The following is a 26,562-nucleotide window of genomic DNA, read 5'->3' on the forward strand; positions in this document are numbered from 1 at the left end:
ATGCTAGAATAGAGTTCAGTTAGATAGCTGTGGCATCAGAGTGGATATATCATGTATATAGTTGGAACTCAAAAGAGAAATCATAGCTTGAAATATAAATTTGAAAATAGATAACAGCATGAAAATGGTACTAAAAGCCACAGGGAGAGATGAGATTACCTAGAAAGAGAATATAGAATGAGAACATTTCCTGGAATTGGCCATACATGGAGGTTGTTGATCATGTTAGCAAAAGCAGTTTTAGTCCAGGAGTATGGCTGTACTCTGCAGTAATTTGAATAGTGAATTGGGGTAGGAAGAGAAGTAAAGGAGAAGAAAATAGTTTCCACTTTAGAAGCTTGGCTATGAAGAGGAGCAGAGAAATGGGCCAGTACCTGGAGGAAGATGTGAGGATTTTCTAAACATACATGCTAAATGATGTTTTCAAGCCACTGGAAATGATCCAGTAGAGAGGGAGCACCTGAAAGATAGAAGAGAGAGATGATAAGGAAAGGAAGCAAGGTCTTGAAAGGAAGATGAGTTGGGCTCCAGAGCAGCAGTGGAGGAACTTGCCTTTAAAAGAATGGGAGAGGTAGTGCTGTCTCTGTATCCGGAAGGGTTGTGGGAGCAGCTGGATTGGCATAGGTAGCAGCTGCCTCAGGACATCCACAGAAAGTGATCCCTCAGCCCAGAATGTTCTTATTCTGCCTGTTTGTTTGTTTAGCTCTCATTTTTACTTCACATCTTATCTTCCTCAGAGAAGTCTTCTCTAGCTGCCATTTCCTGGTTAAATTTGTCTTTTATCACCTTGTTTTTGTTCTTTGTAGCCCCTAATTGAGAATTATATATTTGTTTATATTTATTTGTTCGGTGGAAAAGCTGCAATCTCAAGAACCTATAGAAGCTAAATGAAATCTCCCAATTTTTAAATGTTGCTAGTTAATTCTAAAATTGTATAGTTGTTTTTTTTTTTTTTTTGTACTTTAAGTATAAAAGCAGGTCCTGTGTATCCCACTCCACTTTAGGGAAATCCATAGGGATTCCTAGAGTATTTTGTGAAAACTCTGCTTGCCAGTAATCTATAGTGTGCGTGAAAAGGATTTCATCATTGCATATATGTATCTTTGTTTCTACCCATGATGTAGAACTCTAAAACAGTGTTTTGATATCATATTAGAGATTACAGTTAGGGTTTATGTTTGTGTCTCAGCATATTCCTACTGCTGTAACAAAATTCTGCAGATTTAAGATTAAGGCACTGGCAGATTGGGTGAGACCCCAGTCTCTGCTTCCAAAATGGTGTCTTGTGGCTGTGTCCTTGCCTAGTGGAAAGCAGGGAAAGGCCAAACAAGATCCTTCTGGCCCTTTTATACGGGCACTAATCCCATTCATGAAGGTGGAGCCTTTATGACCTAATCACCTCATACCTAATACTGTTATGTTTCAACATGAATTTTAGAGGGACACAAACTTTGAAACCATAGAAAATCGTAAGATATTACATCTAAAAAGGCCTTTTTTTAAAATATAAAGTAATGGTTGTCAAAAAGTGAAGATGGAAAGAGGTAAATTTTATGTATATTTTACCACAATAAAAAAAATTTTGGAAAAAGTGAAAGATGGTCCACAGAAAAGGAATTTCAGAAGGCTCTAAAACATGTAAAAAGGGTTTTTAAAAATTTATCCATTTAATTACTGATTATGAAAATGAAGTGTCATGTTTCTTAGCTGAATATGGGGTTACTAATATCTATCTCTCAGTTTTAATTGCATGATTAATTAGAAAACCACATGTAGAGCATATATCACAACACCCCACACAGAACAAGTGGTAAATACATTATAGCAGTTGCTCTTATTATCTGGAGAACTAAAGTGCCTTCCTCGAGGTCACATACCCAGTCAGGGGCAGACCCCAGGCCAGAATTCATGTCTCTTAAACTTTTACTGTACCAGTGAGGCTGCTAAGAACCAGGCATGAATCTTTTGTGCAGGCAGTGAATTTTCTGACACTTTATATAAACTGTTCTTTCCTTTAGTCTTTCTTCTATATCTAAAGAATTGTGAACAGTATTTCTAAACAGAATGCTAATATTTTTAAGTTCTTTCAGAATCTCTTTTTCTCCTTTTCAGAGTCTGAATGTCATTCAGAATTTGAAAATACTACGCATTTTGTCTTCAGGTCGGCGAAGTTTTACATTCATCATCCCATACATCTACCAAGTGATCAAGATATGTGCCATGAATCTTTGGGAAGGAGTGTTTTCATGAGGCATTCTTGGGAAGATTTCTTTCAGCATCACCCAGACAAACATAGAGAACACATTTGTCTTCCGCTTCCTTATCAAAACATGGACAAGACTAAGACGGATTATACCAAAGTAAAGAGCCTCAGCATCAATGTGAATTTGGGAAACAAAGAAGTGATGCATACTACTGAAAGTCAAGCTACAGATTACCCAAAATATAATGTACACATTAATGATCCAAAAAGGGATCAGAAGCTCACCCCAGAGCAAACAACTCAGCACACTGTGAGTTTGAATGAACTGTGGAACAAGTACCGGGAGCGACAGAGGCAACAGAGGCAGCCCAAGTTGGGCGACAGGAAAGAACTATCCTTGGTGGAGCCACTTGATCGTTTGGCTAAGCTTCTTCAGAATCCCATCACACATTCTCTCCAGGTCTCAGAAAGTACACATGATGATGGCAGAGGGGAACGAGGTGTGAAGGAATGGAGTGGTAGACAACAGCAGAGAAACAAGCTTCAGAAAAAGAAACGGTTTCAAAGTCTAGAGAAAAGCCATAAAAACACAGGAGAGCTTAAAAAAAGCAAGGTGTTTTCTCGTCATGGAGCTGGGAGGTCTAATCAAATTAAAATTGAACAGATTAAATTTGATAAATATATTCTGAGTAAACAGCCAGGTTTTAATTATATAAGCAATACTTCTTCGGATTGTAGGCCCTCAGAGGAGAGTGAGCTGCTCACAGATACTACCACCAACATCCTTTCCAGCACCACTTCTACTGTTGAATCGGATATATTGACCCAAACAGATAGAGAGGTGGCTCTGCACGAAAGGAGTAGCTCTGTTTCCACTATTGACACTGCCCGGTTGATTCAAGCTTTTGGCCATGAAAGAGTGTGCTTGTCACCCAGACGAATTAAATTGTATAGCAGCATGACCAACCAACAGAGGAGATACCTTGAGAAGCGGAGCAAACACAGCAAGAAAGTATTGAATACATGTCATCCCGAAATGACTTCTGAGCACACCAGAAGGAGACGTATCAAGGTACGTGGCTACAAATTCCATCTGGCAGTGGGACTGCCCTTTTCGTGGATTTTTTAGATAAGCTTTGCACACAGGTGAAAAAAAAGCCATTTGCCCTTTCCTCTGTTTACCATTTCTTACCAACTGGAAAAGAGTGAGAAATTGTAGTACAGTGCTATTGTGAGTTGTCATTCTTTTCATCAACATTCATTTATGAATTACCTTTTGAATGAAGGGCTTTGCTGCTAGATCCTTCAGAGTGTGCAGAGTTTACCCCTGAAATGGGGGAGCTTTGAGGTTGGAATGATCTCTATCCTGAACAATTTTGCTGAGTTTATGTTTATTTATTTATTTTTAATTCATTCCTCTCTGTCTTTCAAGAAATATATTTGAGGTTCTTTTAAACACACACAGACAAACACATAAATAATACAGTTTTTTTTTTAGTAATTGAAGAATTGAGGTGATTTTAAAAATTGAAGTTGGGGTGAGCTACAATATGATTTTTGAAAAATAAGTAAATAAAGAATTGTGAATAATGGAAAGACAAGTCAAAGCCAGAAGGAAGATAAATATGCCTTGTGGACGTGGTTGCTGGAAGTGAGCTACAAATTTGGCTTTATATTTTCTAGCACTTAGTGTTGCTAGAATTTTGTGATCAGTTACATTTTTTTTTTTTTTTTTTTTGAGATGGAGTTTCGCTCTTGTTTCCCAGGCTGGCGTGTAATGGCACGATCTCGGCTCACTGCAACCTCCGCCTCCTGGGTTCGGGCAATTATCCTGCCTCAGCCTCCTGAGTAGCTGGGATTACAGGCACGTGCCACCATGCCCAGCTAATTTTTTGTATTTTTAGTAGAGATGGGGTTTCACCATGTTGACCAGGATGGTCTCGATCTCTTGACCTTGTGATCCACCCGCCTCGGCCTCCCAAAGTGCTGGGATTACAGGCGTGAGCCACCGCGCCCGGCTACATTCATTTTTTATATAAAAAGAAAACAAAATTTTTAGAAACATTACAGATAAATCTTATAGGGAGACCTAAGATAAATTTCTCGTCTTCTTAACGAAGGCACCACAGTGCAACAAACAGTGTCCTCCTATAAGGGCATTCTCACATTCCTTAGTTTAGGGAGTTAATAAGGCAGCTCTCATGGGGTCAGTAATGTAGGCCATTGCTTTAACCCAAGAGGAAAATTTCAAGTATCGATAGACATGTTCTCCAAAGAGGGATGCTTGCAAAATGGTTCAGTGGAGTATGGAAAGAAAAATATTCAAGTGTATATTCATTTTTCTCAACTTTTTAAAATTTTTATTTTTGTATGTTTTGTGAGTACAGTAGTGACATACATATAAATAAATACCTATTTTGGCAATCTGTGCTAAAAAAACATTTTGTCAGTAGGATTACATGGTCTAGAGAAAGGGAGGCGTGAGATGTTCAGAAAGTTTATTATACATATTATTTCTCATAATTGAGCTTTTGGTAGTGTTTACATATATAAATAATAGAATATGATATTTTCTAAAGTAAGGCAAGAGTTGGGAATTACACAAAGTAAAGCTTTTGTCCATAGGGGAGAGAGAGAAATGGATCCAGGAGAGGGTTTGTGTGTGTGTAGTAAAATACACATGACATAAAGTTTACAGCTTTGATCATTTTCAAGTATACATTTCTGTAGCATTAAATATATTCACAGTGTTTCATAACCATCACCACTATCTAGTTCTAGGAATGTTTTATTAAGCCAGTGGAAACCCTGTACCCATTAAGAAGTGACTCCCTGATCCCTCTTGTCACCAGACTCTGGCAACCAGTAAGCCATTTTCTGACTCTGTGGATTTTCCTACTCTGGTTGTTTCATATAAATAAAATCATATACTATATGACCTTGGTGTCAGGCCTCTCTCTCTTAGATATAATGTTTTCAATATTCATCCATGACATAACATGTATAACAGTACTTCATTGCTTTTTATAGCCGAATAATATTCCATTGCATGTATATACTACATTTTATTTATCCATTCATTCATTGATTTGGGTTGTTTCCACTTTTTGGCTATTGTGACTAGAACTGATTTAGGATATTTGTATACAAGTTTTTGTCTAAACACCTGTCTGCAGTTGTTTTGAGTATATCTAGGAATGGAAATACTGGGTCATATGGTAATTCTGTGATTAGCTTATTGAGGAACTGCCAGACTGTTCCATAGTATCTACACCATTTTGCATTCCCATCAGTAGTGAATAAGGGTTCCTCCGACCCTCCTTTTTTCACAGTGACTGCTTTAATTTATATTTGCACCAGCAGTTCACAAGGGTTTCAATTTTACTGCATCCTTGCCAACACTTATTTTCTACTTTTTAATATATATACTAGCCATCCTGTTGAGTGTGAGTTGGTATCTCATTGTGGTTTTGATTTGCATTTCCCTAATGATTATTCATGTTGCACATGTTTTTATGTGCTTATTTAACCATTTGTATATCTTCTTTCGAAAAATGTCTTTTCAAGTCTTTGGCCATTTTAAATCTGGCTGTTTGGTTTTTTTGTTTTTCAGTTATAGGGATTTTCCATATATTCTGGATATTGATTCCTTATTAGATACATGATCTGCAAATATTCTCTTGTATTTTGTAGGTTGCCTCTTTGGCAGTCACTCTGCTGTGTCTTCTGATACACAGAAGGTTTACATTTTGATGTCGTCCAATTTATCTATTTTTTTGTTTCTTGTGCTTTTGGTGTCATCTAAGAAATATTTGCCAAATCCAGTGTTACGAAAGTTTTCTTCGAAGAGTTTTGTAATTTTAGCTTTTACATTTAGGTCTTTGATCCATTTTGAGTTAATTTTTGTGTATGGTGTAAGATAAGGGTACATCTTTATTCTTTTGCATGTGGATATCCTGTTTTCTTAACACCATTTGTTGAAAAGACTTTGATTTTCCCCGTTGAATGTTCTTGGCACTCTTGCCAAAAATCATTTAGCCATGTATGTTAGGGTTTTTATCTGGGCCCTCTATTCTATTACATTAGTCTATATGTCTCTCTTTATGCCAATACTATACTGTTTTGATTTACTATCTTTATAATGAGTTTTGAAAGCAGGTGATGTGAAACCTGCAACTTAGTTCTTTTTTCCAAATTATTTCAGCTGTTCGGGGTCCCTTGAGATTTCATGAATTTTAGTAAATATTCTTTTTAATACTATCGTATGTGAAGTTGCTCTCTTAATTTCATTTTTGGATTCATTGCTAATGTATAGGTACATGTATAATAATTTTTACATAGTGATCTTGTATCTTGCAGCATTGCTGAATTTATTAACTGTTTTCTTGTGATTTTTTAAGGATCTTTAGGATTTCATGTTGAGGAAGTTTCCTTCTTTTTCTATTTTGATGAGTGTTTCTATCATGAAAGCATTTTGGTGTTTGCCAAATACTTCAGCATCTATTGAGATTACTATTTTTTTCTTTTCTTTTTTTTTTGAGATGGAGTTTCACTCTTGTTACCCAGACTGGAGTGCAGTGGTACGATCACAGCTCTCTGCAAACTCTGCCTCCTGGGTTCAACTGATTCTCCTGCTTCAGCCTCCTGAGTAGCTGGGATTACAGGCGCCCACCACCATACCTGGCTATTTTTTGGATTTTTAATAGAGACGAGGTTTCACTATGTTGGCCAGGCTGGTCTTGAACTCCTGACCTGAGGTGATCCACCCTGCTCAGCCTCCAAAAGTGCTGGGATTACAGGCGTGAGCCACTGTACCAAACCTATTTTTTTTATTTTATTCTATTAATATGGTGTATATGTATTGATAATCATATTTTGAACCAACTGTACATTTCTGAGATAAATCCCACTTGGTCACATATAAAATTCTATTCATACGCTGCTGGATTCAGTTTCTTCGAATGTGAAGAGGACTTTTGTATCTATATTCACAAGGAATACTGATTTATAGTTTTTATGTGATGTTTTTACTGCCTTTAGTAGCAGGATACTACTGGCATTGTAGAAAGAGAAAGTTTTCCCTCCACTTGCTTTTTGATAAGAAGTTTGAGAAGGATTAATGTTAATGCTTGATGTTAATTCTTTAAATGTTTGGTAGAAATTACCAGTGAAGCCATCTGGTCATGTATTTTTCTTTGGGGAAATTTTTTTTTCATTACTCATTCAATGTCTTCTTATAAGTCTATTTAGATTTTGTTTCTTCTTGGGTCAGTTTCTGTAATTTGTGTTTTTTCTGCTTGCTTTGGGTTTAGTTTGCTGTTCTTTTCTCATTTCTTATGATTTAAAATTAGGTTATTCATTTGGGATTATTCTTTAACATAGGCATTTGCAGGTATAAATGTCTCTGTGAGCCCTGCTTTTGTAGATAAGCTCTGCCTTCATTTCATGCCATAAGTTTTGATATGTTTTTTCTTATTTTTCATTTTTTTTTTTTTTAATTATACTTTAAGTTCTGGGGTCCATGTGCAAAACATGCAGGTTTGTTACATAGGTATACACGTGCCATGATGGTTTGCTGCGTCCATCACCCTGTCATCTACATTAGATATTTCTCCTAATGCTATCCCCCAACCCCCTGCTATCCCTCCCCTAGCCCCCCACCTCCCAACAAGCCCCAGTGTGTGATGTTCCCCTCCTGGTGTCCATGTGTTCTCATTGTTCAACACCCACTTAAGAGTGAGAACATGCGGTGTGTGGTTTTCTGTTCTTGTGTCAGTTTGCTGAGAATTGATGGTTTCCATCTTTATCCATGTCCCTGCAGAGGACATGAACTCATCCTTTTTTCTGGCTGCATGGTATTCCATGGTATATATGTGCCACATTTTCTTTATCCAGTCTGTCATTGATGGGAATTTGGGTTGGTTCCAAGTCTTTGCTATTGTGAACAGCACTGCAATAAACATACGTGTCCATGTGCCTTTATAATAGAATGATTTATATTCCTTTGGGTATATGCCCAGTAATCAGATTGCTGGGTCAAATGGTATTTCTAGTTCTAGATCCTTGAGGAATTGCCACACTGTGTTCCACAATGGTTGAACAGTCTCGCTCTGTCACCCAGGCTGGAGTGCAGTGGCACGATCTTGGCTCACTGCAGCCTCTACCTCCCAGGTTCAAGTGATTCTACTGCCTAAACCTCCTGAGTAGCTGGAATTACAGGCACACACCACCACACCCAGCTAATTTTTCTATTTTAGTAGAGACGGGGTTTCAACATGTTGGGCAGGCTGGATCAACTCTTGATCTCAGGTGATCCGCCCACTTCAGCCTCCCAAAGTCCCCTTTATAATTAAGAGAAAGTTTTGCTGGAGATAGATTTCTTGTCTTACACTTTTTATCTTTCATCATTTCAAATATGTCATTCCACTATTGGCCACCATGGTTTTCTGGTGAGAAATTAGCAATTAATCTTACCGAGGATCCCTTCTGTGCTTGCCCTTACACTTAAACTGCTTTCAAGATTCTCTGTTTTGGCTTTGACATTTTGATTATAATGTGTCTCAGTGTTGTTCTTTGAGTTTATCCTATTAAGAGTTCATTGAGCTACTTAGATGTTTAGATTCATGTTTTCCCCTTAATTTGGAGGAGCTTTCAACCATTATTTCTCCAAATATTCCTTCTGCCCCTTTCTTTCTTTTTTGGGATTCTTAATATGCATATGTTGTTAAGTTTGATGGTGTCCTACAAGTCTCTTAAGCTCTGTTCATTTTTCTTCATTCTGTTTTCTTTTTCTTTTTTTAGAGATAGGGTCTCTCACTGTCTCCCAGACTGGAGTACAGATCTTTCTTCCTGAGCTTCCTCAGTAGCTCGATTGCAAGGCATACACCACCACACTCAGCTCATTCTGTTTTCTTTCTGTCCCTCAGAGTACATAATTTCATTTCACCTGTCTTCAAGTTCACTGATCTTTCATCTGTGTGATCAAATCTGGTATTGAACTGCTCTAGTGAATTTTTCATTTCAGCACTTGCTGTTTTCAGCTTCATGTTTTCTATTTGATTCCTTTTTGTCTTCATCGATATTCTCTTTGCTGAGACACTGTTCTCCTCATTTCCTTTAGTTCTTTATCCATGGTTTTCTTTAGCCCTTTGAGCACATTTAAAACAATTGATTTAAAGCTTTTGCCTAGTAAATCTGTCTGTTCTTTCTAAGGCACAACTTCTGTTTATTTCTCTCCTGTAACCCATGAATGTGCCATACTTTTCTTGTTTCTTTTCATGCCTTATAATGTTTTGTTAAAATTTTGACATTTTGAAAATTATGATGTGATAACTGGATATCACATTTTCCTCCCCCTCTCCAGAGTTTGTAGTTACTGCTTGTTGTAAGTTAAAGTTGTTGGTTTGTTTAGTGACTTTTCTAAATTATGTTTGTAATGACTATTTTCTTTGTTAGTGTCTGATATTTCTGTTCCTTTAGCTCGATAGCTAGCTACTTGTTTGACAGAAATTTTCTTAAATGCCTGAGGTCAAAAAAGAAAGAAAAAAGAAAATTCCCCAAGTCTTTGCAGATTGTCTATGTTTGGACACTCCTTCAGTGCTTAGTCAGGCCGTTTACAACAAACTCTGCCTTAGCCTTGCTTCCTACTTATACTGAGCTTAAAAATCAACTAGTGGTGAAAGCTTTTGGTCTTCTCAGGTCTTTTCTGAACATGCATCTTGCTCTTTGCATGCACTTACTAGTTTCCCTGGTGTACATGGGAAATTTTCCAAGCCCTTGTGCCCCAGAGAATCTCAGTTTTTCTTTCCTGCTTTCAGTATGTCTATTATTTCCCTCAAGTGTTAATTTTTGCTGCAGGCAGTAGTGCCTTGTTCATTTGGTTTTCAATATTTTCAAGGAACATTCTTCCTCTATAAAGCCACTTTTTCATTCTAAGGGAGTTATGTTAGGTGAAACTAAGGCAGATCCCTTGTGTCACTCTATAGTGATAGACGTGTCAAGACAAACACAATTCCTTGGGGACAAGGTGCTGCTTCGTGCTCTGTTTGGGAGCAGGTACCTACATCAGGACCAAGGGCTGTCGTCTTTAAGACCACCATGCTGGGGAAGGGGATAGCAAAAGGCTAAGGTAAATGGTACAAAGTTCGTCTACCTTGTGCTGATGGCCTTTCTCCTGGTTTAGCAAACACTTGGTTACTATAAACCTTTAACTATCTTCCAAAGTTCTGATAAGGTTTCCTTATTTTTTTTGTTGTTGTTGTTTCTAGAGAAAGCACTAGCTCCACCATTTCTGTTTGTCATTTCCAGGTAGAGTTGTGTGTCCCTCCCTACAAAATCTATATCTCTGCCACATCTAGACCACAATACACAACTCTCATCAGATTCTTCCATCCTTGTCCTGTTGGACTTTGTGGAGAAATAGCCTTCTGGAAGGTGCAGACTTCCCTGATTTTTATAGCCCTTTTAATGGCTTCATACTGTCACCAGTGAACACTTTGCCTCAAACACAATCAAGTCTCTAACTGTCTTACTGTGTCCAGTTATATATCTTCCAGGTAATTTAGTGCTTATGTCTCATATCTACCTGCAAGCACCAGTCTCTCCTTAGATTTGGGGGCAGTGTTGCCCTCTGATCTCAACTTTCTTCTGGCTTTAAGAAAAGTTAAAAACTTGTAGTTTCTCCCTTTTTTTAAACTGTTATTGTTATAAGGGTGGGAGCAATACTTTATCCAATTCTTTAGATCCCCAAGTGGAAACAAGGGGTGTGTGTGTGTGTGTGTGTGTGTGTGTATCTATACAGTAGATGTTTACCTCTAGTATTTTTATTGGTAATGCTTTCCGGATGTTCTATTATTGTAGCTTTAGATTTTCTATTTGATTTAAGTGAAGTTAAGGAGATAATTGTTTCTTAATTTTCATAAGGTTGGATTTGTGGTCACTATTAAGTCATAATTTTAACATACTGTGACTAGAGACTGTAATGTGTTATTGTGTAATATGTAATGTTTTGTTTTAAGGCTATGTAGAGGTTTTCTTTATGGCTTAATATATGAATAAGTATTCCTTGGGTGTTTGAAAGGAGGTAGAATTTCCAAATAGAGTATAACATTTCAGTTACTGTCAGATGCCACATAACATTTCAGTTAATTAATACATAGATGACAGTGGTCCCATGAGATTATAGTACTGTATTTTTACTGCAGTTTTTCTGTTTAGATACACAAATATCTACCATTGTGTTACAGTTGCCTACAGTATTTAGTACAGTGATATGCTGTACAGGTTTGTAGCCTAAGAATAAAGTATGCCACATAGCCTAGGTATGTAGTAGGCTGTACAATCTAGGTTTGAGTGAGTATGCTCTATCATGTTTGTATAACAGTGAAACTGCCTAATGACAGATTTCTCAGAATATGACTGTACATCTATAAAATCATCCTTATTAATATTCTCTGCCAATCATTTCTAGTTTTTATCAGAAAACTAGTAAAACAATTTTCTATACCATGGGAAGATAGGGCTTTTTTTGTTTGTTTTTTTTTGATAGAGTCTCGCTCTGTCGCCCAGGCTGGAGTGTAGTGGTGCCATCTCGGCTCACTGCAGCCTCTGCCTCCTGGGTTCAAGTGATTCTCCTGCCTTAGCCTCCTGAGTAGCTGGGACTACAGGTGCCCACCACCACGCCTGGCTAGTTTTTGTATTTTTAGTAGAGGCAAGGTTTTGCCATGTTGGCCAGGATGGTCTCGATCTCCTGACCTTGTGATCTGCCCACCTCGGCCTCCCAAAGTGCTGGGATTACAGGCGTGAGCCTCAGCGGCTGGCTTTTTTTTCTTTTTAATGAGCTGATACTTGCCTTGAACATCTAGAGTATCTGTAATTTCCATGGGTAGAGAGTTTTTTATATACTTTACAATGCTTTCAACCAGAATACATTCATTTCTTCATCCATCCAAACATAATTATAAAATGGAAAAAAGCACAGAGTGACATACTTTATTAAGCTTTTCTCAGATTTGTATATATAAGTGAGAAAATATATGGAAAATTTTTATAACAATATTTAAAAACTTGATTTAAATATGTGGTAAAACTTTATTGTCAAAACACAGCATCTACAGTTGTTCCAAATACCCATGGAATATTTATAAAATTAATTGTACATTAGACGAAATGTTGATGAATTCTCAAACCAGAAGTTTTATAAGCCCATATTCTGTAACTGCATTACACTAAAATTGAACTTAACAACTATAACTTTTTTTTAATTGTACTTTAAACTTTAAGTTCTGGGGTACATGTGCACATGCAGGTTTATTACATAGATATACTAATGCCATGATGGTTGGCTGCATCCATCACCCCATTATCTACATTAGATATTTCTCCTAATGCTATCCTTCCCCTAGCCCCCGACCCCCCGACAGCCCCTGGTGCATTACCCTCCCTGTGTCCATGTGTTCTCGTTGTTCAACTCCCACTTATGAGTGAGAACATGCAGTGTTTGGTTTTCTGTTCTTGTTTCAGTTTGCTGAGAATGATAGTTCTCAGCTTCATCCAGCTCCCTGCAAAGGATATGAACTCATCCTTTTTTATAGCTGCATAGTATTCAATGGTGTATATATGCCACATTTTCTTTATTCAGTCTAACATTGATGGGCATTTGGGTTGTTTCCAAGTCTTTGCTACTGTGAACAGTGCTGCAATAAACATACATGTGCATGTGTCTTTATAATAGAACAATCTATAATCCTTTGGGTATATACCCAGAAATTGGATTGCTGGGTCAAATAGTATTTCTAGTTCTAGATTCTTGAAAAATCGCCATGCTCTCTTCCACAATGGTTGAACTAATTTACACTCCCACCAAAAGTTTTAAAACATTCCTATTTCTACCCATCCTCTCCAGCATCTGTTGTCTCCTGACTTTTTAATGATCGCCATTCTAACTGGCATGAGATGGTATCTCAATGTGGTTTTGATTTGCGTTTCTCTAATGACCAGTAATGAGCTTTTTCTCATATGTTTGTTGGCTGCATAAATGTCTCCTTTAGAGAAGTGTCTGTTCATGTCCTTTGCCCACTTTTTGATGGGGTTGTTTTTTTCCTGTAAATTTGTTTTAAGTTCTTTGTAGTTTCTGAATATTAGCCCTTTGTAAGATGGGTAAACTGTAAAAATTTTCTCCCATTCTGTAGATTACCTATTCACTCTGATGATAGTTTCTTTTGCTGTGCAGAAGCTCTTTAGTTTAATCAGATCCCATTTGTCTTTTTTGGCTTTTGTTGCCATTGTTTTGGTGTTATAGTCATGAAGTCTTTGCCCATGCCTATGTCCAGAATGGTATTGCCTAGGTTTTCTTCTAGAGTTTTTATGGTTTTAGGTCTTACATTTAAATTTTTAATCCATCTTGAGTTAATTTTTGTATAAGGTATAAGGAAGGGATCCAGTTTCAGCTTTTTGCATATGGCTAGCCAGTTTTCCCAACACCATTTATTAAATAGGGAATCCTTTCCCCATTGCTTATTTTTGTCAGGTTTGTCAAAGATCAGATGGTTTTGGTGTGTGGCGTTATTTCTGAAGCCTCTGTTCTGTTTGGTACCAGCACCATGCTGTTTTGGTTACTGTGGCCTTGGAATATAGTTTGAAGTCAGGTACCATGATGCCTTCAGCTTTGTTCTTTTTCCTTAGGATTGTCTTGGCTATGCAGGCTCTCTTTTGGTTCCATATGAAATTGAAGGTGTTTTTTTTTTTCCAATTTTGTGAAGAAAGTTAATGGTAGCTTAATGGGTATAGCATTGAATCTATAGATTACTTTGGGCAGTATGGCCATTTTCACCATATTGATTCTTCCTATCCATGAGCATGGACAGTTTTTCCATTTGTTTGTGTCCTCTCTTATTTTGTTGAGCAGTGGTTTGTAGTTCTCCTTGAAGAGGTCCTTCACATCCCTTGTAAGTTGTATTCCTAGGTGTTTAATTCTCTTCATAGCAATTATGAATGGGAGTTCACTCATGATTTGGCTGTTTGGTATTTGGTATAGGAATGCTTGTGATTTTTGAACGTTGATTTTGTATCTGAGACTTTGCTGAAGTTGCTTATCAGCTTAAGGAGATTTGGGGCTGAGACGATGGGATTTTCTAAATATGCAATCGTGTCATCTGCAAATAGAGACAATTAGACTTCCTCTTTACCTATTTGAATACCTTTATTTCTTTCTCTTGCCTGATTGCCCTGGCCAGAACTTCCATATGTTGAATAGGAGTGGTGAGGGAGGGGATCCTCGTCTTGTGCCGGTTTTCAAAGGGAATGCTTCCAGTTTTTGGCCATTCAGTATGATACTGGCTGTGGGTTCGTCATAAATAGCTCTTATTATTTTGAGATATGTTCCATCGATACCTGGTTTATTGAGAGTTTTTAGCATAAAGCATTGTTGAATTTTGTCAAAAGTCTTCTCTGCATCTGTTGAGATAATCATGTGATTTTTGTCATTGGTTCTGTTTATGTGATGGATTACATTTATTGATTTGCGTATGTTACCAGCCTTTTATCACAGGGATGAAGCCGACTTGATCGTGATGGATAAGCTTCTTGATGTGCTATTAGATTCGGTTTGCCAGTATTTTATTGAAGATTTTTGCATCTATGTTCATCAGGGATATTAGCCTGGAATTTTCTTTTTTAGTTGTGTCTCTGCCAGGTTTTGGTATCAGGATGATATTGGCCTCATAAAATGAGTTAGGGAGGATTCCCTCTTATTCTGTTGTTTGGAATAGTTTCAGAAGGTATGGTACCAGCTCCTCTTTGTACCTCTGGTAGAATTCAGCTGTGAAACTGTCTGGTCTTGGACTTTTTTTGGTTGGTAGGCTATAAATTGCTCCTTCAATTTCAAACCTTGTTATTTATCTATTCAGGGATTCGACTTCTTTTGGTTTAGTCTTGGGAGGGTGTAAGTGTCCAGGTATTTATCCTTCTCATCTAGATTTTCTGTTTTATTTGCATAGAGGTGTTTATAGTAGTCTCTGATGGTAGTTTGTATTTCTGTGGGATTGGTGGTGATATCACCTTTATCATTTTTTATTGCATCTATTTGATTCTTCTCTCTTTTCTTCTTTATTACTCTGGCTAGCAGTCTATCTATTTTGTTGATCTTTTCAAAAAACCAGCTCCTGGATTCGTTGATTTTTTTTTTTTTTTTTTTTTTTTTTTTGGAAGGGTTTGTTGTGTCTCTATCTCCTTATCTCCTTCAGTTCTGCTCTGGTCTTAGTTGTTTCTTGTCTTTTGCTGGCTTTTGAATTTGTTTGTTCTTGTTTCTCTAGTTCTTTTAATTCTGATGTTATGGTGTCCATTTTAGATCTTTCCTGCTTTCTCTTTTGGGCATTTAGTGCTATAAATATCCCTCTACACACTGCTTTAAATATGTCCCAGAGATTCTGGTACGTCATGTCTTCATTCTCATTGGTTTCAAAGAACATCTTTATTTCTGCCTTCATTTCATTTTTTATCCAGTAGTCATTCAGGAGCAGGTTGTTCGATTTCCATGTAGTTGTGTGGTTTTGAGTGAGTTTCTTAATCCTGAGTTCTAATTTGATTGCACTGTGTGGTCTGAGAGACTGTTATGATTTTCATTCTTGTGCATTTGCTGAGGAGTGTTTTACTTGCAATTATATGGTCAATTTTAGAATAGGTGTGATGTGGTGCTGAGAAGAATGTATATTCTGTTGATTTGGGGTGAAGAGTTCTGTAGATATCTATTAGGTCCTCTTGGTCGGGAGCTGAGTTCCAGTCCTGGATATCCTTGTTAATTTTTTGTTTCATTGATCTGTCTAATACTGACAGTGGGGTGTTAAAGTCTCCCACTATTATTGTGTGGGAGTCTAAGTCTCTTTGTAGGTTTCTAAGAACTTGCTTTATGAATCTGGGTGCTCCTGTGTTAGGTGCATATATATTTAGGATAGTTAGCTCTTCTTGTTGCATTGATCCCTTTACCATTATGTAATGTCTTTCTTTGTCTCTTTTGATCTTTAATGGTTTAAAATCTGTTTTATCAAAAACTAGGATTGCAACCCCCTGCTTTTTTTTTTTCCTTTCTATTTGCTTGGTAAATATTCCTCCATCCCTTTGTTTTGAACCTGTGTATGTCTTTGCATGTGAATTGGGTCTCCTGATACAGCACACCAATGAGTCTTGACTCTTTATCAGATTTGCCTGTCTGTGTCTTTTAATTGGGGCATTTAGCCCATTTACATTTAAGGTTAATATTTTTATATGTGAATTTGGTCCTGCCATTATGATGCTAGCTGGTTATTTTGCCCATTAGTTGATGCAGTTTCTTCCTAGCATTGATGGTCTTTACAATTTGGTATGTTTTTGCAGTGGCTGGTACTGGTTGTTCCTTTCCATGTTTAGTGCTTCCTTCAGGAGCTCTTGTTAGGCAGGCCTCATGGTGACAAAATCTCTCAGCATTTGCTTGTCCATAAAGGGTTTAATTTCTCCTTTGCTTATGAAGCTTAGTTTGGCTGGATATGAAATTCTGGATTGAAAGTTCTTTAAGGATGTTGAATATTGGCACCCACTCTCTTCTGGCTTGTGGGGTTTCTGCTGAGAGATCTGCTGTTAGTCTGACGGGCTTCCCTTTGTGGGTAACCCAGCCTTTCTCTCTTGCTGTCCTTAGCACTTTTTCCTTCATTTCAACCTTGGTGAATCTGATGATTATGTGTCTTGGGTTGCTCTTGTTGAAGAGTATCTTTGTAGTGTTCTCTTTGTTTCCTGAATATGAATGTTGGCCTAGCAGGCCTGCTAGGTTGGGGAAGTTCTCCTGGATAATATCCTAAAGAGTGTTTTCCAACTTGGTTTCATTCTCCCCTTCACTTTCAGGTACAGCGATCAAACGTAGATTTGGTCTTTTCACATAATCCCCTATTTCTTGGAGGCTTTGTTCATTCCTTTTCATTGTTTTTTCTCTAATCTTGTCTTCTCACTTTATTTCATTTAGTTGATCTTCAGTCTCTGATATCCTTTCTTTCTTTTGATCTATTTGGCTCTTTAAACTGTGCATGCTTCACGAAGTTCTCCTGCTGTGTTTTTCAACTCCATCAGGTTGTTTATATTCTTCTCTAAACTGGTTATTCTAGATATCGTTTCTCCTACCTTTTTCAAGGTTCTTAGCTTCCTGGCATTGGGTTAGAACATGCTCCTTTAGCTCAGAGCAGTTTGTTATTACCCACCCTCTGAAGCCTGCCTCTGTCCTTTCATCAAACTCATTCTCCATCCAGTTTTGTTCCATTGCTGGTGAGGAGCTGTGATCCCTTAAAGGAAAATGGATGTTTTGTCAGCCTTTTTGTGCTGGTTTCTTCCCATCCTTGTGGATTTATCTTCCTTTCATCTTTGAGGTCGGTGACCTTTGGATGGAATTTCTGAGTGGACGTCCTTTTTATTGATGTTGAAACTATTTCTTTCTGTTTGTTTTCCTGCTAACAGCACCCTCTGCTGCAGTTCTGCTGGAGGTCCACTCCAGACCCTGCTTGCCTGGGAATCACCAGTGGAGACTGCAGAACAGCAAAGGTTGCTGCCTGTTCCTTCCTTTGGTAGCTTCGTCCCAGAGGGGTACCCGCCAGATGCCAGCAGCGCTCCTGTATGAGGTGTCTGTCAGCCCCTACCGAGAGGTGTGTCCCAGGCAGGATACACGGGGGTCAGGGAGCCACTTGAAGGTGCAGTCTGTTCTTATCAGAGCTCAAACACTGTGTTGGGAAATCTGCTGCTCTCTTCAGAGCTGCCAGGCAGGAGTGTTTAGGTCTGCTGAAGCTGTACCCACTACCACCCCTTTTCCCAGGTGTTCTGTCCCAGGAAGGTCAGGACTTTATTAGTAAGTCCCTGATGGGCTGCTGCCTTTTTTCAGAGATGCACTACCCAGCAAGGACATCTAGCGAGGCAGTGCCTGCAGCTGCTGAGCTGTGTTAGGCTCTGCTCAGTTCAGATTTCCCGGCAGCTTTCCTTACACTATGGGGTTGAAACTGTCTGCTCAAGACTTAGCAATGGTGGAGCCCCTCCCCCCACCAAATGAACGACCCAGGTTAAGCTCAGACTTAACTGCTGTGCTGGCTGCAAGAATTTCAAGCCAGTGGATCTTAGCTTGCTGGTTCCGTGGGGGTGGGACCTGCCAAGCCAGACCACTTGGCTCCCTGGCTTCAGCCCTTTTTCCTGGAGAGTGAACAGTTCTGTCTCACTGGCGTTCCAGGTGCCACTAGGATATGAAAAAAAAAACTGCTGCGGCAAGCTTGGTTTCTGCCCAAACGACTGCACGGTTTTATGCTAGAAACCCAGGGCCCTGGTGGTTGTGCAGGTACTGGAGGGAATCTCCTTGTCTGCGGGTTGTGAAGACCCTGGGAAAAGCACAGTATCTGGGTGGGAGTGCAGGAAACAGTCCCTAATGGCTTCCTTTGGCCACGAGAGGGAGTTCCCTGGCCCCTTGCACTTCCTGGGTAAGGTGACGCCCCACCCTGCTTCAGCTCGCCCTCCTTGGGCTGCACCCACTGTCCAACCAGTCCCAATGAGAAGAACCAGGTTCCTCGGTTGGAAATGTGGAAATTGCCCGCCTTCTGCATGGATCTTGCTGGGAGCTATGCACTGGAGCTGTTTCTGTTCAGCCATCTTGCCTGGGGACCTCAAGAACTATAATTTTTAATTTTGCTAGTGCTTTAAATTATATTTCTATTAGGTTTCAGATTTGCCATTTACATTTCTTCTTTTGAGAATTACCTTTGTGTATTATCTTTTGCCTATTTTTCTTTGAAGGTTTTTTCCCTATTCATTTTTGTAAACATTTGGAGACCACTGTAGTTGTTGTTTTTTAAATTGTGTTTTATTCCCTTTTTTTCTTTTTTAGAGATGTGGTCTTGCTATGTTGCCCAGGCAGATCTCAAACTCCTGGCCTCAACCAATCTTCCCATCTCAGCCTCCTGAGTAGCTGGGACCATAGGCATGTGCCACTGGGCCTTTCTTCCTATTGATTTTTAACCATTAATTACATTGTGTTAATATTGGAATAGTATTGTTAAATACTTCTTTATTTCTGTGTTGATGCTAAGAAAGATCTTCCAACCTCAAGATTTGTTTTTAAAAAATTCTCCTGCTTTATTTTTAATACTTTTGGAGGGATATGGAAGCTTCTAACTTAAGCTTTTAATCTATGTGGAATTTTTTTATAGGCCTAAATTTATTTCCAAATTATAGCTAGTTGCCAATAAAGATTTTTTTAAAAAGTAACGTCAATAAATTAATTTATTAGAAAAATCTAATGTTCTTTTGTTAAGATAGACTAATCAGTTATAATTGGTAAATAATTGCCATGGTTCTTTTGAAATTTCCATTCAAAACAACTGAAATCATATATGGACACCTTATAAAAATGGAAAGACCGGAAGAGGAAATTAATTCTGACTGAAATATGAAGGAGTTTTATTTATTAAATTTGAAACTGGATCAGATCATTTAAGTGAAAATATCTAACAGACTAGATGGATCTGACCCCATGAGGATATCATTAGTGAGATGAAGGTGTTGGAGTCATCCATGTAAAGGTGATGGTAATTCTAATAGTTAATAAAGCTAAGAGGAAACATGTTTGGGAGAACACAAAGAAAAAATATATTTGGGAGAATGCAGTGAAGAAATAAATATATAGGGCTACTTCCAGACCATCATTTTTGAAACCTGATAGAAAAGTCTTTGGGAAACATGCTGTCTAGCTCTACCATCCTCTACAAAATTTTATGACCATTAGTCAACCTTCTGGTTTTCCCATGAGTTAATTGAATGTTTCAGCTCTTGATTCATTTTCTTCCTGTCCAACCCAAAGCCCTGCCATTATCTAGAAAACTATTATCCCATTAGAGTTTTTTGACCTTAGTGTAATGATAATTGACCATAATAATTTCCACTGCATTTTAGCCATATATTCTTAAAACTATTATTTGAATTTTGGATTCACTGAAAATTATCTGTTCTCTGCAATCTTTACTTATTTACATACCAAAATAAATTTTTCAAAAACCTGTTATGCAGGCACAGTACACTCTTAGTTTTCTGAGGAAGATTTTCTATAGTTTTTTGTTCAACCACACTGGCAGAAATAGATAACTAGTTCCAATTTCCAAAAGATAAAAAATAGATAGTTACCACCTGAGTTCCTGCTTCTGCAACCTTTTGTCACTAGAAATTAAATAATTAATGTTATTTTTTGGACAGACACTTTGTAATTGTGTCACTCCTTGGGTGGTGAGTAAATTTTATTGAAAATATACTTGTGGTTGATCAACACAGTTCTAGAAACTTTTCACTAGAAAAGACAGTCTTTTTGTGCCATAGACTATATTTCTCAATTTGACTCTCACCAACTTACCAATATGTATCTCTGGTCCTAAACCCGAGTGGTTGTAAATGAATTAGCATAAACTCATACCTTTAAAGGAAAAGCATCTCCCAGCAGGCACCTGGCTAGTTGAAGGGCAGCAGTACCAGTCTTCCTACCTGAAGAATAGCAGTGTAGGGTTTTATCAGAAAACATGGCCCTTCTCCTATGTTGGATATGTTTTTCTAAGCTCAATTTCCACTTAACAAGTAATTTTTTAATTAAAAAGCTTTTATTTCGGGCCGGGCGCGGTGGCTCAAGCCTGTAATCCCAGCACTTTGGGAGGCCAAGGCGGGTGGATCATGAGGTCGAGATCGAGACCATCCTGGTCAACATGGTGAAACCCCGTCTCTACTAAATATACAAAAAATTAGCTGGGCATAGTGGTGCTTGCCTGTAATCCCAGCTACTCAGGAGGCTGAGGCAGGAGAATTGCTTGAACCCAGGAGGCGGAGGTTGCGGTGAGCCGAGATTGCGCCATTGCACTCCAGCCTGGGTAACAAGAGCGAAAACTCCGTCTCAAAAAAAAAAAAAAAAAAAAGCTTTTATTTCTAGGTCTACTCATGTCTTTAATCAATAAATGTAGGAATGAGTCTCGTTGTTAATTAAACTAAAAAGTACTACAAAAGCCTGAAACATCTCTGAGATGGTGCATTTACTTTCTATTCTTAGTCTTGCATAAGACAGCAATAGGAGAGTTTGCTCTCATAATGGAAATTAAAACAGAAGCAGCCGACCAGCATATATTTCCTTCCAAGACTGTGTACAACAGAAAACCTAACCCATGGTGGCTGACAATGTCATTTAATTAATTAGAGGAGAGACACGGGACTCTCCCATGGACTAAGGAAAGTGAACCGTTGTGGTTTACTGACAGCATATATAAATTAATTCAGAAAAAAAAAAAGTTCTATCCCACGATGGGTCCTCAGCACAGATTGTGGGACATGAGTGCAGGCATGTCCATTGTGATTATTGTTGTGAATCTGTGGATGGATTCAACATTACATGGCCTGGTTCTGACAGTTTGTGCTTGACCCCAGCTTTAGAGTAGTTCTCCATCACACCTACAGTATCCAGTGCCCACCTTTTTGTTAGGATTGTTTGTTGTTTATTACATGAAAACAACACTGTTGATCACCTTCCACGGTTAGTCTTTTCCTGATTTCGGTAGCATAGGAGATGCAGAACCATAGAGTATGATATAAGCTTTTTTCTCTAAACAAGACTTCATAGTCCACATTTTTTTTCAGTTTGCACACAATAAACAAGTGCATTTTATGGCTTTCTTGACATATTTCCCATGCCATAAACTTCACCTGTTTAAAGTGTACAGTTTAATGGGTCTTGATATAGTCATAGAATTGTGCAACCATCACCATAATTAACTTTAGAACATTTTAAACACCCTCCAAAAAAATTCTGTAAACATTAACAGTCAATCTTCATTTACCCAACCTTCCACCTCTGCCACAGCCTGCAGGCAACCACTAATTACTTTTCTATGCTGGACCTTTCATATAAATGGAATCACACAGTCTTTTGTGATTGTCTTCATTCACTTAACATAGTATGTTCAAGGTTCATCCACATCATAGTATATGCTCATTCCTTTTAATGGCCAAAGAACATTCCATTGTATGAATATACCACATTGTTTGTATCTATTCATCAGTTCATAGACATTTGTGTTGTTTCTATTTTTTAACTTATGAACAAAACTGCTATGAACAGTCATGTAAATGTTTTTTTTTTGAAGGCATGTGTTTTCATTTCTCTTGGGTATATACCTAGAAGTGGAATTAATCATATGACAACTCTATGTTTAACTATTTGAGGAACCGCCAGACTTTTCCACAATGACAGCACCATTTTACATTCCAAAGAGCTGTATGTGAGGGTTTCTCCACATCGTAATAACACTTGTTTTTGTCTCTCTCTTTGATTGTCATCTTCCTGCAGGGCTGGATAATTACATTGTGTTGAGAGAGAATTTATTCTTAGACTGATTTCTGTTTTTAAATGTTTTTCTTTTCATACCTTTTCATAGGTAAGAATTACTCAATGAAAAATAATTTGAAATGAAAACAGAAACATTCCAAGGCTTCTCATATAATCCAGTGTAATTTGTTTTTTTCCCACTCTGTGCTATACACCATGACTGCTTGTGTCCTTTGGAAGCGCAAAATGTTCACAGAACCTCAGGCTTGGAAGGGACCATAGGAGTCCTGTGGTCCTACCCACTCCAATCAACACTTCTGCTGTATCTGCAGCAAATGGCAGGCCACCCTCTAGTAGCTCTACCTCTCACGTGCTGCTTATGTGTCAGTCAGTTCCATTTGCCTAAGGCTCCAGTTGTCAAAGGCTTTGACTTAGATCCAATATCTCCTTGCGTTGGAATACCTGGCTCTGCTCTCAGAGCTGCTCTCTGAAGGCACAGAAAACAGGCCTACCTCTCTGCCTCTGGGGCCCCCACCTCCTTTCCTGATGTGTTTTTTCTCGGTCTTCACTCCATGAACTGTTCCACATGGGCCATGGTTTCAACTCTCCTTTCTGAGTTTTGCAGCTCCCTGGGTGTAAGTTTGTTGGTATCTTATTTTTAAACATGTCCCTCTCAACTAAATTTGTTGTGCTTTGGGTGGTGAGAGCGTGTTGACTGACACAGCTTGTCACCTTCCTTTCAGTGACTGGACCATGTCTGTGGCCTAACATATTTTATTCCTGTTGAACTCCTTAAATCTTTACTGCCACACCCGTCCCCACAAGTTTTTGTTTTGTTTATTCATTTCTTGAACTGGTAATAGAGTACAACCACTTGGTACAAAATATTTGATCAAGAGTGTCCTGCCTAATCCTGTTCCCCAGCACCCAGCACTCCTTCCCAGAGTCATACAATAAAATTTCATCAATTTTAAGTGTTTAGAGTTGTACAGTCATCACCACAATGCGGTTTTAGAACGTTTCTGTCACTACCAAAAGGTCCCTGTACCTCTTTACAGTCAATCCTGGTTCCCAGCCCCAGTCAACCCCTCTTCTGCCTTCTGCCTCTTCTGGAGATTTTATACACACAGCATCAGATGTGGTCTCTTGCATCTGCCTTTTTTTGTTAACATAATGATTTCAAGGTCCATCCATGTTGTATGTATCAGTGATTCCTTTTTGTTGCTGAATAGTATTCTGTTTTGTGGATATACCGTATTTAGCTTATCTTTCAGTTGATGGACATTTGGATTGTTTGATTTTTTTGGATAATGTGAATGCTGCTATTAACATTTGTGCAAAAGTTTTGTGTGGGCATACATTTCATTTCTTTGGGGTTTTTACTCAGGAGTGAAATTGCTAGGTCATATGATAGGTTTATGTTTAACTTTTTAAGAAATTGCCAAAGTGTTTTCCAAAGTGGCTGCATCATTTTACATTCTTGCTTGCAATGTGTGAGGGTTTCAGTTTCTCCTCTTCCTTGTCAGCACTTGCTATTGACCACCTTTTTGTTTATAGCCATTCTAGTGGGTATGAAATGGTATCTTATTGTGAGTTTAATTTGAATTTTCCTAATGACTGATGATGTTGAACATCTTTTCATGTGTTTATTGGCCACTCTTGTATCTTCTTTGATGAAGTGTCTTTTTAAATCTTTCGCTTATTGGAGAGAGATCCAAGATGGCTGATCACTAGCAGCTCGGGGCTCGTAGCTCCCAGTGAAAGCGCAGAGAACGAGAGGACGCTACACTTTCAGACGAATATTTGTTGCTCACGGACCAAGAGATTCCCAGCGGAGGAGCCCCACGGGTCGCCAGGGCGACTCTTGTGGCTGGTGCGGTCGTTTTGCTGACGCCTTAGCACGGCAGTTCTTGGTGCAGAGTCCGGAGATTCCCAGGCAGAAAAGCACCATCAATCTTAACACCGCTGTTTTGGCCGGCGCAGTGGATTGCTCAGATTTCGGTGCTGGGAATCAACAAGTTGGACGTCCGCTCAGAGACCTAGTTAGAAAGTCGGTAATTACAAAGACAACAGAGGGATAAATATATAATGAAGGGAAGAAACCAGCCTAAAAAGGCAGAGAATACTCAAAATCACAATGCCTCTCCCTCTACAGGGGATCGCAATTCCTCATCAGTAATGGAACAAGACTTAATGGAGAACAAGTGTGTTCCAATAACAGAAGCAGGTTTCAAAAGGTGGGTGATAAGAAACTTCTGTGAATTAAAAGAACTTGTTCTAACCCAAGGCAAAGAAACTAAGAACCTTGAAAAAAGGTTTGACGAACTGTTAACGAGAATGGACAATTTAGAGAGGAGTATAAGTGAATTGATGGAGCAGAAAAACACAACACGAGAACTTCACGAAATATGCACAAGTTTAAACAGTCGAATTGATCAAGCAGAAGAAAGGATATCAGAAGTCGAGGACCAGCTCAGTGAAATGAAACGAGAAGACAAGATTGGAGAAAAAAGGATAAAAAGGAATGAGCAAAGTCTCCAGGAAATATGGGACTATGTGAAAAGACCTAATTTACGTTTGATAGGTGTACCTGAATATGATGAAAAGAATGAATCCAAGTTGGAAAATACTTTTCAGCATATCATTCAGGAAAACTTTCCTAACCTAACAAGGCAGGGTAATATTCAACTCCAGGTAATACAGAGAACACCACAAAGATATTCTTCAAGAAGACCAACCCCAAGGCACATAATCGCCAGATTTATTAGGGTTGAAATGAAGGAGAAAATACTAAGGGCAGCCAGAGAGAAAGGTCAGGTTACCCATAAAGGGAAACCTATCAGACTTAACAGCAGATCTCTCAGCAGAAACCCTACAAGCCAGAAAAGAGTGGGGACCAATATTTAACATCCTTAAAGAAAAGAACTTTCAACCCAGAATTTCATATCCAGCCAAACTAAGCTTTATAAGTGAAGGAAAAATTAAATCTTTTGCGAACAAACAAGTACTTAGAGACTTCACCACCGCCAGGCCTGCTTTACAAGAGCTTCTGAAAGAAGCACTATACATATAAAGGAACAACCAATATCAGCCTTTCCAAAAATACATCAAAAAGCAAAGAGCATTAACACAATGAAAAATTTACACCAACTAATGGGCAAAACAGCCAGCTAGCATCAAATGCCAGTATTAAACTTATATATATTCTAATTGGATAAAAAGCCAAAACCCATTGGTATGCTGCATCCAGACCCATCTCAATGCAACGATACACAAACACTCAAAGAGAAGGAGGAAGATTTACCAACCAAACAGAGTAAAAATAAACAAATAAACAAAAAGGAGGTGCAATTCTCGCCTCTGATAAAGTAGACTTTAAAGCAACAAAGATCAAAAGAGGCAAAGAAGGACATTACATAATGGCAAAAGGATCGATGTAACAAGAAGAGCTAACGATTCTATAGATCAATGAGACAGAAAATTAACAAGGACATCCAGGACTTGAACTCAGACCCGGAACAAGTAAACTTAATAAACATTTATAGAACTCTCTACTTCAAATACACAAAACATACATTACCACCTCACACCTATTCCAAAAGTGACTACATAATTGGAAGTAAATCACTCCTCAGTAATCACATAGCATTTCATAGGTTTAAATGAAATATTGGTTGGCTGCTTGTTTGTTATTTTCTTGCCTTATTCCTTCCTGTCTACATCATTAAGTATAATTATTAGTATAAAAGAGGTTTTCAATACCCATCACTAAACTGCATTCTAGCCTGGGCGAGAAAGCAATATTCCCATTCTCTCTCTCTCTTTCTCTTCCTTTTTCTTCCTCTTCTTCATTCTTTTTTTTTTCTTTCTTTCTTCCAAAAAAAGAGAAAAAAAGAGAAAAAAAATTGTAAATGCCTTCAAGAGCATAGATAATAGTAATTAGTAACTGAAGAGCTTTGCCTGTTTATCTTTGCTTTATATATATATATATATATATATATATGCTTAGTATATACAC

The 26,562-nt window shown here is 38.2% G+C and overlaps 1 protein-coding gene across 13 annotated transcripts in view; it reads left to right on the forward strand.

Annotated features, from left to right (window-relative positions):
- The window catches only part of ALMS1 (ALMS1 centrosome and basal body associated protein), a 246,366-nt gene that overhangs the window by 156,712 nt on the left and 63,092 nt on the right, over positions 1-26,562 (forward strand). For 12 of the 13 annotated variants that reach the window (XR_010337974.1, XR_010337975.1, XR_010337976.1 and 9 more), the window contains one exon: positions 2,113-3,275. Coding sequence is in view for 8 of the 13 variants with exons in the window: in XM_064364240.1 (XP_064220310.1) it covers positions 2,113-3,275 (1,163 nt within the window). In the remaining 5 variants the exon portion in view is untranslated. Of the gene's footprint in view, positions 1-2,112; positions 3,276-17,674; positions 17,825-26,562 lie in introns of those variants that run through there. The other variant, XM_064364245.1, reaches the window with a different exon arrangement.

The sequence above is a fragment of the Aotus nancymaae genome, unplaced genomic scaffold (genome assembly GCF_030222135.1).
Source record: "Aotus nancymaae isolate 86718 unplaced genomic scaffold, 86718_ANA_hifiasm-v0.15.2.pri h1tg000057l, whole genome shotgun sequence".
Taxonomy (NCBI): Eukaryota; Metazoa; Chordata; class Mammalia; order Primates; family Aotidae; genus Aotus; species Aotus nancymaae.